This window comes from Leptonychotes weddellii, chromosome 2 (genome assembly GCF_054177405.1).
Source record: "Leptonychotes weddellii isolate Sample4059 chromosome 2, ASM5417740v2, whole genome shotgun sequence".
Taxonomy (NCBI): domain Eukaryota; kingdom Metazoa; phylum Chordata; class Mammalia; order Carnivora; family Phocidae; genus Leptonychotes; species Leptonychotes weddellii.
In genome coordinates, this window is record NC_138370.1 from 82,245,487 (window position 1) to 82,261,585 (window position 16,099).

Below are 16,099 nucleotides of genomic sequence, written 5' to 3' on the forward strand. Positions count from 1 at the left end.
TGGAGAAAAACTTAGAAGAAGATTAATGAGAGAAAAGACGAGACACAGAGAAACCAATTAGGAGGCTGTTTTAGTACACTCTAGAAGACAAAGTAAAATAGGTTGGTGACCCTGGGGATAGAGATAAGAGATAAATGAAAAGTATTTTCCACATTCGTTATCTTCACCAATTTAACAGCATATTTATACTTGAGATGTGAAAAGGTAAGTTTTATAAAAATCAACTTTTATTTTCTTTTTTTAAAATCAACTTTTAATAAAATATTAAATCCAATATCTGAGCTATAGCTGTGAAATAAGTAGTACAATCAATGTCTACATAAATCATACCAAAAAAATCATAATTGGAACAAAAGTTTGAAACCTGTTTCTGCTTTTGCCAAAACTAAAATTAATTCCACACCTAAAGTAAAATTTTAAAATAACTACATTCTCTAGATTTTATGAACATAATCACAATTAAATATCACTTGAAATTAAAAGGCTTACATGTCCTCCCATGGATATTCCGGTCATTCCTAGAGGTCCATAACCCTCTCTCTCTAGCCAGTGCAAGAGAGCTGCAGATTCTAAAACAAGAGCTCCTCCCATCACAAAAAGGTCAGACACGTTTTTTAAGCTGGACCTTCTAGCCTCACAAGACAAAAGAGAAAATTATTTATGTATTTACATTTTAACATATGCAAATTTACAACAGGCAGCCAGACTTCCTGTTTTTCTTTTAAAGGACGGATTAGCTAAGTAAAACAATGGAATAAATTGATGGAATTAAAGTGCTAACATTATTCTACAATTAATTAAAACTTATTTTTAAAAGCTATATATGCTCTTTATTGAATCTTTATTGAATTTCAATTATTTAACTATTTTGAAGCCCAGGAAATAATATTTATTTGATAGCACTTAAAAAAACTGTTAAAGGGGCGCCTGGGTGGCTCAGTCGTTAAGCGTCTGCCTTCCGCTCCAGTCGTGGTCCCAGGGTTCTGGGACCGAGCTCCGCGTCAGGTTCCCTGTTTGGCGGGAAGCCTGCTTCTCCCTCTCCCTCTCCCACTCCCCCTGCTTGTGTTCAATCTCTCGCTGTGCCTCTCTGTCAAATAAATAAATAAAAAATCTTAAAAAAAAAAAAACTGTTAGAAAAAACCAATTCATACTTGTCCCTCCTATTATTACAATAGAATTTAAAGCAGAAGATTTTTTAAAAAGCAATGTAAAAGAATTTAACCTAATACTCATGTATTTCCAAAATCTTAAATATGTTGCTTATTTCCACAAAATACACAATTTATGAATATAATCGACCAGAAAATTTTTTTAATTGTAGTATAATTAACATACATATTAGTTTCAGATACACACACACACACACACACACATACATTACTCAGTGCTCACCATGGTAATTGTAGTCACCATCTGTCACTATATAATGTTATTACAATATTCTTGACTATGTTCCCCGTGCTGTACTTTTCAAATCCATGACTTATTTATTTTATAATTAAAAGTTGGTTGGAAAAGTAATTTTTTATAAAAATACATGTTTTGATTAACTTAAAGACCAATTCAACTAGAATTTCCTGTCTTTAGAAATTAATTTTACATATAAATACATTTCCTTAGAAGTACTTAAATGATTTTTTTAGGGGGGGGCGCCTGGGTGGCTCAGTCGTTGGGCATCTGCCTTCGGCCTAGGTCATGATCCCAGGGTCCTGGGATCGAGCCCCGCATCAGGCTCCCTGCTCCGCGGGAAGCCTGCTTCTCCCTCTCCCACTCCCCTTGCTTGTGTTCCCTCTCTCGCTGTGTCTCTGTCAAATAAATAAAAAATCTTAAAAAAAAATAAAAACAAACAAACAAACAAATGAATAGAAATCAAAAGCTAGAAGTGATTAAACTCAGTGAGGAAGGGATGTCAAAAGCTGAGATAGGCTAAAAGCTAGGCCTCATGCAGCAAACAGCCAAATTGTGAATGCAAAGGAAAAGTTCTTGAAGGAAATTAAAAGTACTACTCCAGTAAACCCACAAAATAGAAAGCAAAATAGTCTTCTTGCCGATTCAGAGAAAGTTTTACTGGTCTAGATAGAAAATCGAAACAGCCACAACATTCCCTTAAGCCAAAGCCTATTCCAGAGGAAGGCCCTACCTCTCAATTCTATGAAGGCTGAGGAGGTGAGGAAGCTGCAGAAGAACAGTTTGAAGCTAAAAGAGGTTGCTTCGGGTGCCTGCATGGCTCAGTTGGTTAAGCTGCGGCCTTCGGTTCAGGTCATGATCCCAGGGTCCTGGGATCAAGTCCTGCATCCAGCTCCCTGCTCTGTGGGGAGTCTGCTTCTCCCTCTTCCTCTACCTGTCACTCCCCCTGCCTGTGCGTGCTCTCTCTCTCCGTCAAATAAATAAATAAAATCTTAAAAAAAAAAAAAAAAGAGGTTGCTTCATGAGGTTTAAGAAAGGAAGGCATCAGAGCACCTGGGTGGCTCGGTTGGTTAAGCGACCAACTCTTGATTTCAGCTCAGGTCATGATCGCAGGGTTCCTAGATTAAGCCTCACTTCAGGCTACACACTCAGTGGGGAGTCTACTTGAGATTCTCTCCCTCTCCCTCTGCTCCTTCCCCCACTCTCGCACACTCTCCATAAAATAAATCGTAAAAAAAAAGAAAAGAAAGGAAGCCATCTCCATAACATAAAAGTGAAAGCTGAAGCAGTAAGTGCTGATGTGGAAGCTACAGCCAAGTTATCCAGAAGATCTAGCTAAGATAATTAATGAGGGGGGCTACACTAAATAACAGATTTTCTTTTTTTTTTTAATTTTATTTATTTTATTTGAGAGAGAGAGAGCATGCAAGTGGAGGGAGGGGCAGAGGGAGAGGGAGGAGAGAATCCTCAAGCAGACTCCCCACAGCGCGCGGAGCCTGACGCAGGGCTCGATCCCATGACCCTGAGATCATGACCTGAGCCAAAATCAGAAGTCAGAAGTTTAACCAACTGGGCCACCAAATCCAACAATAGATTTTCTTTCTTTCTTTCTTTTTTTAAAGATTTTATTTATTCATTTGACAGAGAGAGAGGGAGGGAGATTGAGCACAAGCAGGGGGAGAAGCAGAGGGAGAGGGAGAAGGAGGCTCCCCGCTGAGCAGGGAGGCGTACGTGGGGCTCAATCCCAGGACCCTGGGAACACGACCCAAACAGAAGGCAGATGCCCAACTGACCAAGCCACCCAGACGCCCTTCAACAACAAATTTTCAATGTTGAAAAACAGCATTCTGTTGGAAGAAGATGCCATCTAGGGCTTTCATAGCTAGAGAGGAGATGTCAATGCCTGGCTTCAAAGCTTCAAAGGACAGGCTGACTCTCTTGTTAGGGGCTAATGCAGCTGGTGTCTTTTAAGTTGAAGCCAGGACTCATTTACCATTTCAAAAATCCTAGAGCTCTTAAGAATTATGCTAAATCTACTATGCCTTCTCCTATAAATGGAACAAAGCTTAGATGACAGTGCATCTGTTGACAACATGGTAACAGAATATTTTAAGCCCACTGCTGAGACCTACTTGCTCAGTAAAAAAGATTCCTTCCAAAACATGACTTGGTTACCCAAGAGCTCTGATGGGGATGTACAACGAGATTAATATTTTCAGGCCTGCTAACACAACATCCATTCTACAGTCCATGGGTAAAGGAATAATTTTGACTTTCAAGTCTTACTATTTAAGAACTGCATTTCATAAGGCTATAGCTACCATAGACAGTGACTCCTCTGATGGATCTGGGCAAAGCCAATTGAAAATTTTCTGGAAAGGGGTCACCATTCTAGATACCAGTAAGATCACTTGTGATTCACAGGAAGAGGTCAAAATATCAACATTCACAGGAGTTTGGAAGAATTTGATTCCAACCCTCATGGATGACTTTGACTTTCAGTGGAGTAAGTAACGGCAGATGTGGTAGAAATAGCAAAGGAACTAGAATTAGAAGTAAAGCCTGAGGATGAGACTGAATTGTTGCAATCTCATGATAAACCTTTTAATGGATGAGGAATTGCTTCTTATGGATGAGCAAAGAAAATGCTTTCTTGAGATGGAATCTAAACTTGGTGAAGATGCTGTGAAAATTGCTGAATGACAACAAAGGATTTAGAATATTACATAAACTTAGTTGATAAATCAGTGGCAGGGTTTGAGAGGATGGACTCCAATTTTGAAAGTTCCACTGTGGGTAAAGTGCTATGAAACAGCATCACATGCTTCAGAGAAATTGTGAAAGGAAGAGTAAATTGATGTGGCAAACTTCATTATTGTTTTAAGAAATTACCACAGCCACCCAACCTTCAGTAACCACCACGCTGATCAGTCAGCAGCCATAAACACTGAGGCAAGACCCTCCACCAGCAAAGATTATGCCTTGCTGAAAGCTCTGATAATGGTTAGCAATTTTTAGCAATAAAGCTTATTTTATTTTATTGTAGTTGATACACAATGTTACATTAGTTTCAGGTGTACAACATAGTGAGTTGACAAGTCTGTATGGTATACTATGCACACCACAAGTGTAGCTACCATCTGTCACCATATAGCGCTATTACAATACCACTGACTATATTCCCTATGCTGTACCTTTTTTTTTTTTTAAAGATTTTATTTATTTATTTGAGAGAGAGAGAATGAGAGACAGAGAGCATGAGAGGGAGGAGGGTCAGAGGGAGAAGCAGACTCCCTGCCGAGCAGGGAGCCCGATGCGGGACTCGATCCCGGGACTCCAGGATCATGACCTGAGCCGAAGGCAGTTGCTTAACCAACTGATATGCTGTACCTTTTATTCCTGTGACTTATTCATTCCATAACTGGGAGTCATAAAATATATTTTTTTAAAGATCCATTTATTTATTTTAGTGAGAGAGAGATGGGGGGCCAGCAGGAGATGGAGAACAGCAGACTCCCTACTGAGCAGGGAGACCTGATACAGGGCTTGATCCACGACCCTGAGATCATGACCCAAGCCAAAATCAAGAGTCGGATGCTCAACGACTGAGCCACCCAGGTGCCCCAGCAATAAAATATTTTTAAATAAAGGTATGTACACTGTTTTTTTAGACATAATGCTATTGCACACTTAACAGACTACAGTATAGTGTAAACATAATTTTTATATGCACTGGAGACCAAAAAATTCATTTAAGTTGCTTTATTGCAATATTCCCTTTATTACGGTGGTCTGCAACTGAACCCACAATATCTCCAGGGTATGCCTGTATAGTGATAAAAAATACTACTATCTTATTACTGAAGTGTCCAAATTAGAGTCTATTTTCAAAATTTAGTTCATATAAAGACATACATGATTGGCTTCTGGATGAAACCTTGTCAAGGTGTACAAAAATTCATTTTATCAATGGTTGTTTATTATATGTATATGTAGCGTGATTATGCACAAACAACTAGGTGTCATAAGAATGCCAAGTTATGAAAAACAGAATTCTTGCCCCCAAAGAGCTTATATCCACTGTTCTACCACATCCTCTCAGAGCTCTAAGTTCCATAAGGCAGAATTTATGGAAAATCTGTCAAAACAGATCATACATGTACTTCCTCATAAAAGAGCCCATGTATCCTTATATTTTCTTATCATCATTCCAATTTTCTATTTATTATCACATAATTCCCCTGATTATTTATTTTGGCCTGGTATGGAAGTTTGAATTCCCAGGTACACCTCAGTTTGCTCTTTTATCTAAAAGTTACCGATGTGGGGTTCTGGGACAGTAGTTATAACAGTGGACCCAGTTTCAAAATGTTTAAGCACTGAAAATAGGCATAAGATGCCTTTTAAAAAGAGATAAAAAATAACTGTTTATTATTTAAATTGCAAGCCATTTCTTACAATGAATTACTTGAAAAAAATCAAATATTATATTTCTTGGATATATGATATGTGATAGAATATTTTATAAACACGACTCTCACATCAATTCTGTATGGAAGAAATTATATAGTATTTCCACTTTATAAATGAGGTAGGTAACAGATACTTAGACCAAGGTCATACAATTATTAAATGGCAAGTTACGATTGCAACCTATGTCTGTGTGACTCCAAAGTCAAAGACTTTCCATTAAACCCATGCTGCCTCTAACTACAACTCAATAAACTCTTTTGGGTTTTTAAGCACCAATAAACAGGGTAAAAATGACATGCCTAGTTCTGAATTCAGAACTTGGTTCCAGGGTAATAATTCTTTTTTTTTTTTTTAATTCATTTTTTTTAAAGATTTTATTTACTTATTTGTGTGAGAGAGAACACAAGCAGGGGGGGAGCAGCAGGCAGAGGGAGAAGCAGGCAGAGGGAGAAACAGGCTCCCTGCCAAGTAAGGAGCCTGATGTAGGACTCAATCCCAGGACCCTGGGATCATGACCTGAGCCAAAGGCAGATGCTTAACCGACTAAGCCACCCAGGAATCCCCAGAGTAAGAATTCTTTAACTTTTAGCTTGGACATTAATTTTCACATTTCACAAAGTTTATTCTTTTATATATGTGTGTGTGTGTGTGTATAACTTATACATATATATGTATGCTTGTTTGTTTGTTTGTTTATTTAAAGTAGGCTCCAAGCCTTGAACTTGAACTCAGAACCCTGAGATCAAGACCTGAGCTGAGATCAGGATTCAGACACTTAACAGACTAAGCCACCCAGGCGCCCCTCACTAAGTTTATTCTAAACTATCCTTCATAGGATATAGGTTTGCTTCCAATGTACCTCACTTTCATCTATATCTCTTCCATGTCATGACCACATGGAACATGTGACTTCTAAATCTACCTCTCCAGAACTTTCCAACTCCCTACTTAACTTCACCTGCAGATCTAACAGACATCACTAATTTAACACGTGCAAGTCAGAACTTTTGATTTCTTACCAACAATATTCATAAGTTATCAAGTCTTATTTCAACTTCTAAATTATATCTCAAATCCATTAGAACTTCTTTCCATTTCCCCTGCCACTATCTTAAAGTTGTTTTTTCCCTGCATTATTGCAATAGCTTCCTATTTAATTTTTCTGCTGCTACTCTTGTCCCAGTAAGCCAAAATGAGCCTTTAAAAGCACAAATCAGATCATTCCTCTGCTTAAAGTCTTCCAAAGATTTCCTACTGCATTGACAGTAAAATTCAAAGCACATGGCTCTTCATAAATCTGCCCTTGCCCTCATTTCTGACCTCATCTTATACTACTCTCCCACCTCATGCTTATATCAGGCTTTTCATTTATTCGTCCTCTGAGGCTTCCTCCAGGTCTTCACCTGGGTGGCTCCTTCCCATTATGTCATGTCCTCATATCTAATACTTTTCCAACTCTGCACTTACCCTCTATTATTCTTTACTTTTTTTTTTTTAAAGATTTTTTTTTTTTTTTAATTTATTTGAGAGAGAGAGAATGAGAGAAAGCACATGAGAGGGGGGAGGGTCAGAGGGAGGAGCAGACTCCCTGCCGAGCAGGGAGTCCGATGCGGGACTCGATCCCGGGACTCCAGGATCATGACCCGAGCCGAAGGCAGTCGCCCAACCAACTGAGCCACCCAGGCGCCCTATTATTCTTTACTTGATTTCCCTGCTTTATTTTCTTCGTGGCATTGGTAAATATCCAAAATCATCTTACTTATTTTTACCTATCTCCCATTCTTGAATATAAGCTCTATGACAGTAAGGACCTTGTCTTTTTGTTGCTATCTTCCCAGTATCTTAGATCAAACATTTATTCAGTGACTCAAAACCAAACACAATATATAGATTATGGAAATGCAAAAAAATCGCCTTCAAAGTTCATCATTTTGAAAGACCAAAAAGAGATTATCTTTAGATTACCCACACCATAAATTGTAAGAATAAAGAGTGGTGTTTAATTTTACGAAGTAAATGTACTTTAAGAAGGAAAATGTTTTAACATTTCTTCAGTTACCATTTTACAAATAAAACATATATTCCATCAGTCTATTCAAAATTTCTTATTTATCTCTTTATCAAACATTTTAAGTGAAAAAGCTTAAAATAAAAATAAGTCAACATTCCTACTACAGTTTTATAACAGAATTTTTTCCCCAAATAACATCTGCTTGTTAAATTTAGAAATGATTAACCGAAGACTAACAAAAGTTTTTAATTTAATTTGGTATAAAGACTACAAAAGTGAAGGTGATACATACTTACATTTGGTCTTTGGGCTTCCTGCAGCCATTTAAAAATGTGGGTCAAAGAGAAAGTTTTAAAATAATTAAATATAGTCTGTGTCTCAAAACACATTAACTTAAGCAAAATAGTTACATTTGAACACAATTTGATACTGAAATAACTATTTTCTAGTTATCTCAAATACGCTGTTGAGTTCTCAGGTTTTTCAACTTGATTATTTTTCTTTTTTCTTTTTAAAAACAGCTTTATTGATATCACATACCATACAATTCACCCATTTTAAGGGTACAGTTTAATATGTTTAGTATATCCACAGGGTTGTACAATCTTCAACTTAATTTTGTAAATGAAGTTTTTTTTTTCATTTTTATATGTTGATTAGAGAAAATCTAGAAAATACAGAAAAGCATATTAGAAGAAAAACTACTTCATCTACAGACAACCATATTAATATTTTGGTGTAGTTCCAGTATTTTTTCCTTATGCAGTTTTTTTTAATGGATTTTCTGTTTTTAGGTTTTTCTGTCATACCACAGAGTTTTGTTTCCTATTTTTGCACTGTACTTTTCATAAATTACTGTAAACTTTTTAATAATAACTAACCATTAAAATTTACTGAATGTTTGTTATTTACCAGGCACCATTCTAGACAGTATTAAGTACTTAATACTAGGAATAACTTCAGAGATTATTCCCATTTACCAACAAAAAAATTGAAGTTAAAAGGTTAAGTAACACATCTGAGGTCATACGGATACTAAAGTGGTAGAGCAAAAAACATAACCAACTGCATAATATTCTAATATTATGAGCCACAATTTACTCAACTCTTTTTCTATTATTAGACACTTAAGCTATTCCTAATGTCTTACTATCATAAAGCTATATAAATATCTTTTTTGTTTTCTATCACTTTCTCTTTTCTTAGTTTTTTTTTTTTTTTTTAAGAGATGGGGGCAGGGCAGAGGGAGAGGGAGAGAGAGAATCTTAAGCAGGCTCCACGCCCAGTGCCTAAGCCCAATGCAGGGCTCAATCTTAAAACCGTGAGATCATGACCTGAGCCGAAATCCAGTCGTCCCCTTAACTGACTGAGCCACCCAGGCGCTGCTCTTTTCTTTTCTTTTTTTTTTTAAGATTTTATTTATTTATTCATGAGAGATAGAGAGAGAGAGAGGCAGAGGGAGAAGCAGGCTCCCCGTGGAGCAGGGAGCCCGACGTGCGACTCAATCCCAGGACCCTGGGATCATGACCTGAGCTGAAGGCAGACGCTTAACCGACTGAGCCACCCAGGCGTCCCTGGTGCTGCTCTTTTCTTAGTATTTTATCCTTAGAATAAATTTCCAAGAATCAAAATCAAAGTCAAGGGACAAAATTTTTTAAGGCTCCTGTTACAGATGGTAAAAATGCTTTCCCAGAGGATTAAACTGGTTTTCACAGCCATTAATAATAAGAATGCCTATTTTTTTTACAATAGCCTCACAACTATTGTGTTTTATTTTTTAAATCTTTGGTAATGTTGCTTTAACTTTACATTTCTCTTATTACCAGCAACGTTGAACATTTCTTTATATCTGTGCATCACTTTCGTTTCTTCTTCTGGGAATAGTCTGACGTCATCTTGAAAGTTAAGTTAAGTACTGTTCTAAACCTCAACTGATGACTTAAATGTTAATGCATTTAAAACATGAGGGTTTCCTTAATAGCAAACATTTGACTTAATATTAAAATCCAGCATAAGTTTTATAAGAAAAAGAAGTACAATTTATCTTTATTATACAGTAGAACCATAATCCCTACATTGGTTTTTTAAAGGCATGAAACAATTTTTCACTCTTAAATATTTCTGAACTGACAACTAAATTTAACTGGTTTAGAAAAGCTGGTTACTATCTATCATTCCTTTTGATGACTAAATCTATTAATCAATAAATGAAAGATTTCTAGGTATCACAAAAGGATATAATAAGGGTTTTCTAACAACAAAGAAGCCATTCGGGCTTCTTTAATCATAGGACGAGCCATTAGTGTTCGTCGTCTCCAGTAATGCTAAGGAAAGAAAAGATGGCATACTTAAAGAATATAATAACCACATCTGTGTTACACAATTATGTTAACAAATTAGGGATTAAGGCATTATAATAGAGTCTTACATGATCTCCTGTTCCAGCAAGATGAATGCATACAGGTTTATATTTGCTGTTCCATTCTTTAGGAACAATAAGTTGGAACCTATTTAAAATAAAAAAGATCTGTGAAATTCTCTTTAAAAGGTTTTTAACTCAAACTTTCAAATTTGTAAAAGTTACATAATTAAATTATTTGGGAGAAAAGATCATTCAGAATTTTGACATTCAAATTATGATTAATTAATGTTTGCACAAAGGCAACTAAGATATTATAAATTTGCTTTGTGTTAGCATATTAAAACATTCAGTACAATATGAACATAGAATTTATTGTAATCATTTTTACCTTGTTCAATACCACAACTTTATAAATGCATAATGAAATATTCCTATTTTGCCGAGATATTAATATATATGAGTAAGTCTTAGAAAAAAAAAAACTCTTTAGATAGCTCTGCTTCTTCTCGTTGTAGGAATAATGCTTAGTTGTACAAGCTGCTGATGTATCAATAAAATAGTTTGTTATCGATTCTGTTTTTCAATTTGGACTGTAAAAGCAATCCACGGCAGAAAAAAAACAGTTTTCTCTATTTGTCATCTTCTTACTGTAGTATTTCGCCTTTCATTTAATTTTTTTTCCTATAGAAATTATTTTTTAATTGTGATAAAATACATATAACATAAAATTTTCCATTTTAACCTTTTTTAAGTTGTATGGTTCAGTGGCATTAAGTACATTTACGTTGTGCAACAATCAACACCATTCATCTTCAGAACTTTATCTTCCCAAACTGATTTACTTGTCTTTTTAATTTCCCTAGCAGTAGATATTTTAGAATTATTATCATAGTATAATACTACACTCAGTCAGCTCAAGGTTTGACCTTGGGTAGCTGCATTCTCAGGCAACATAAACCTCAATTCTGAAATTATTTTGCTTGGACAGGGGACAATATCACTAGTTATCTGTTATCAATAAATTATTTAAGGGCGCCTGGGTGGCTCAGTTGGTTAAGCGACTGCCTTCGGCTCAGGTCATGATCCTGGAGTCCCTGGATCGAGTCCCGCATCGGGCTCCCTGCTCGGCAGGGAGCCTGCTTCTGCCTCTGACCCTCCCCCCTCTCATGTGCTCTCTCTCTCTCATTCTCTCTGTCTCAAATAAATAAATTTAAAAAAATAAAAATAAAAATAAATTATTTAATACAGAACATAGACAAGTACATTTAGAAGGATTCAATGGTTATTTCTGTTTTGTGCTCATGACAACTAACTCTTAATTTTTATTCTCATAAAACTAGCAATGTTAGCCACTCTGCTTTGTTTTGCATTCTCAGAACTATCCTGCTTCTTGATATTTTGATGATTTGTGGGAAATGAAAACATTTAAAAATGTTTTCCATAGAATGCTGGGTATTGCTGCTATTTTTTCTTCCTTCTGTCCCATAGCAGTGCATACAGAGGCTTCATTATGGAGAATAGCTTTAAATTAATAGAAATCTTTTATTACAGTAATAATGACCACTCATTTAGTAGAGGCTCATTAATTAGTCTGTCTACTCTTATTATAGTATATTCTCACAGAGTACCTTCCAGTGCCCCATGATAAATGGATATAGTTCATGTGAGCTTCTTTGCTAGAGCTGATTGGGTCTGGAGTAGGCCAAATTAGGGCAATAAGATTTGTTCTTTTGGTAATCTGGAAGTAAGACAGACTCTAGATTCTGTTGAGCTCTTGGACATGAAAGCTTTGCAGAGGTGTGGTAGCTATTTTTTCTCAGTTGCATGAGAAACAGAGAAAGCTAACCTACCCACAGAGAAATGACATGGGTCATAAAGCAGAGATAAGAGACCATGAAGCATGCAGGAAAGGGAGGTAGGGGAAGTATCTATATAGATCTTAATGGCTTCCCATTTTTAGCTTCTAAAATCTCTCTTTTTAAAAAATAAGATAAACATATATTATTAGTTTAAGGTGTGTAACATAATGATTTGATATATGTATATACTGTGAAATGATCACCAATAAGTTTATTTAACATCCATCACCACATATAGCTACAAAATTCTTTTTTCTTGTGATGATCACTTTTTTAAGCTCTACTCTCATATGATCTCACTGATATGAGGAATTTAAGAAACAAGGCAGAGGATCATAGGGGAAGAGAGGAAAAAATGAAACAAGATGAAACCAGAGAGGGAGACAAACCATAAGAGACTCTTATTAATCTTAAGAAACAGAGGGTTGCTGGAGGGGAGGGGGGTAGGGGGATGGGGTAACAGGGTGATGGACATTGGGGAAGGTACGTGTTGTAATGAGCACTGGGTATTATATAAGACTGCTGAATCACAGACCTGTACCCCTGAAACAATACATTATATATTAATTAATTGAATTTAAATTAAAAAAAGAAAAAAATATATATAAAATAAAATGAAATAAAAAAAAGATCTACTCTTATAGCAATTTTCAAATATACAGTATTTAGATTAACTATAGTCACCATGCTGTTATTACATCCTCAAGACTTATCTATTTTATAACTGGAAGTTTGTACCTTTTGACCACTTTCACCCATTTCACCCCCCCCACCTCCAACTCTGGCAACTAACCAGTCTGTTCTCTGTATCTGTGAGTACAAGGTTGTTGTTGTTTTAGATTCTACATATAAGTGAGATCATATGGTATTCATCTTTCTCTGTCTGACTTATTTCACTTAGCATAATGGTCTCAAGGTCCATCCATGTAATTGCAAATGGGAGAATTTCCTTCTTTTTTTTTTGTCTGGATGATACTGTACCCTCTCTCTATATATACCACTTCTTTATCCTTTTATCCATTGATGGACGCTAAGGTTGTTTCCATGCTTTAGCTATTATAAATAATGCTGCAATGAACATAGGAGTACAGGTATCTTCCCAAGTTAACGTTCTTGTTTCCTTCAAATAAATATCCAGAAGTGGAATGGCTGGATCATATGGTTGTTCTACTTTAAATTTTTTGAGGAACTTCCATACTGTTTCCCATAGTGGCTACAGCAATTTACATTCCCACCAACAGTACCCAAGGGTTCCCTTTTCTCCACATCCTCACCAACACTTGTTATCTCGTCTTTTAACAATAGCCATTCTAACAGGTGTGAGGTAATATCGCATTGTGGTTTTGCTTCTGGTATTTGGTATTTTGGGGTCTGTTTTTATGCCACACCATTTCTTGATGGTTAGTGATGTTGAGCACCTTTTCAGGCATTGTTGACCATATTTATGTCTTCTTTGGAAAATGTCTATTCAGTTCCTCTGCCCATTTTTTTTTAAAGATTTTATTTATTTATTTGACAGAGAGAGACACAGCAAGAGAGGGAACACAAGCAGGGGGAGTGGGAGAGGGAGAAGCAGGCTTTCCACTGAGCAGGGAGCCCAATGCAGGGCTCGTTCCAGGACCCCAGGATCATGACCTGAGCCAAAGGCAGACGCTTAACGACTGAGCCACCCAGGCTCCCCAAGTTGTATGAATTTTTAAATATATTGGCTCATTCGGTTCTGGGATCGAGCCCCACGTCAGGCTCCCTGCTCATTGGAGAGCCTGCTTCTCCCTCTCTCTCTCTCTGCCTCCTGCTCTGCCTACTTGTGCTTTCTCTCTGTGTCAAATAAAGAAAATCTTTTAAAGAAATTTAAAATATATATATTTTAATATTAACCCCTTATCAGATATAGGATTTGCCAATATTTTCTCCCATTTCACAGGCCACCTTTTCATTTTGTTGGTCTCCTTCACTGTGCAGAAGCTTTTTAGTTTGATGTCGTCCCAAGTTGTTTATTTTCGCTTTTGTTGCCTTTGCTTTGGTGTCAGATCCAAAAAATCAACTCCAAGACTGATGTCAAGGAGGTAACCACCCATATTTTCTTCTAGGAGTTTTATAGTTTCAGCATTATGTTCAAGTCTTTACTCCATTTTGAGTTAATTTTCGTTTGGTGCAAGATATTGGTCCAGTTTCATTCTTTTGCACGTGGCTGTCCAGTCTTTCTAATACCATTTATTGAAGAGATTCTACCCACTGTACATTCTTGGCTCTTCTGTCATAAATTAATTGACCATATACGGTGGGTTTATTTCTGGGCTCTCTATTCTGTTTCATTGATCAATGTGTCTGTTTTTATGCCAACACCATATTCTTTTGACTACTATGGTTTTGTAGTATAATAGCTTGAAGTCAGGGAGTGTGATGCCTCCAGATTTGTTCTTCTTACTCAAGATTGCTTTGGCTAGTCAGGTTTTCTTGTGGTTCCATACAAAATTTAAGATTATTTCTTCTATTTCTTTGAAAAATACCATTGGAATTTTGATAGAGATTGCATTGCATCTGCAGATTGCAAAGGTATGGACTTTTTAACAATATTAATTCTTCCAATCCATGAGCATGGAATATCTTTCCATTTATTTGTGTCATCTTCAGTTTCTTTCATCAGTGTCTTATAGTTTGCAGTGTACAGGTCCTTTCACCTCCTTGGTTAAATTTATTCCTAGGTATTTTATTCTTCTTGATGCAACTGTATATAGGATTGTTTTCTAATTTTTCTGATGGCTTGTTATTAGTGTATAGAAATGCAACTGATTTTTGTATATTGCATTTGTATCCTACAACTTTACTGAACTTGTTTATTAGTTCTAGCGGGTTTTTGTCATCTGTAAACAGAGACAGTTTTATTTCTTCCTTTCTGATTTGGATGCTTTTCTTTTTCTTGCCTAAATGCTCTGGCTAGGACTTCCAATATTCTGTTGAATAAAAGTGGTAACAGTTTGCATAGTTGTCTTGTTCCTGATATTAGAGGAAAAGATTTTAATTTTTCGCGATTTAGTATGATGTTAACTATGAGCTTGTTAATATACAGCCTTTATTATATTGACATATGTTCCTTCTATAAAAGTTTGTTGAGAGTTTTTATCATAAATGGATGTTGAATTTTGTCAAATGCTTTTCCTATTTCCATTGAGATCAACATAGGAGTTTTATCCTTCATTTTGTCTATGTGGTATGCCACAGTGATTGATTTGCAGATGTTGAACCATCTTTGTATCCCTGGGATAAATCCCACTTAATCATAGTATACGATCCTTTTTGTGTATTGTTGAATTTGGATTGCTAGTATTTTGTTGGGGATTTTTACATCTATGTTCAGTAGGAATACTGGCTTGTAATTTTCTTTTCTTATGGCCTCCTTGTCTGGTTTTGGTATCAAAGTAACGTTGGCTTTGTAAAATGAATTTAGAAGGTTTCCTCCTCTTCAATTTTTTTGAAGAGTTTGAGGATTATTATTAATTCTTCTTTAAATGTTTGGCAGAATTCACCAATGTAGTCATCTGGTCCTCGACTTGTCTTTTTGGGAAATTTTTGATTACTGATTAAATCTCCTTATGGGTAATTGGTCTGTTCAGATTTTATATTCTTCATGATTAAGTCTTGGTAGGTTGCACATTTCTAGGAATTTAACCATTTCTCCTAGGTTATCCAACTGATTGGTGTATAATTATTCACAGTGGTCTCTTAGATTTTTTCTATTTCTGTGATATCAACTGTAATGGCTCCTCTTTCATTTCTTTTTTTTTTTTTTAAAGATGAATTTTTTTTTTTTAAGATTTTATTTATTTATTTGAGAGAGAGAATGAGAGAGAGAGAGCAGGAGAGGGGGGAGGGTCAGAGGGAGAAGCAGACTCCCCGCCGAGCAGGGAGCCCGATGTGGGACTCGATCCCGGGACTCCAGGATCATGACCTGAGCCGAAGGCAGTCGCCCAACCAACTGAGCCACCC

The 16,099-nt window shown here is 36.3% G+C and overlaps 1 protein-coding gene and 1 long non-coding RNA gene across 10 annotated transcripts in view; one reads left to right on the forward strand and one right to left on the reverse strand.

The window, feature by feature from the left end:
- The window catches only part of LOC115941124 (uncharacterized), an 81,357-nt gene that overhangs the window by 55,393 nt on the left and 9,865 nt on the right, over window positions 1-16,099 (forward strand). The window lies entirely within an intron of this gene.
- Window positions 1-16,099, reverse strand: part of ABHD18 (abhydrolase domain containing 18) — a 53,160-nt gene that overhangs the window by 17,419 nt on the left and 19,642 nt on the right. For 3 of the 9 annotated variants that reach the window (XM_081811911.1, XM_081811910.1, XM_081811909.1), the window contains 4 exons: window positions 10,320-10,398; window positions 10,129-10,215; window positions 8,188-8,213; window positions 490-628 (listed from right to left, as the gene is read on the reverse strand). In XM_081811911.1, the coding sequence (XP_081668037.1) occupies window positions 490-628; window positions 8,188-8,213; window positions 10,129-10,215; window positions 10,320-10,398 (331 nt within the window). Of the gene's footprint in view, window positions 1-489; window positions 4,602-4,797; window positions 7,395-8,187; window positions 8,214-9,714; window positions 9,785-10,128; window positions 10,216-10,319; window positions 10,399-16,099 lie in introns of those variants that run through there. The other 6 variants (XM_031028699.2, XM_081811914.1, XM_031028703.2 and 3 more) reach the window with 6 other exon arrangements.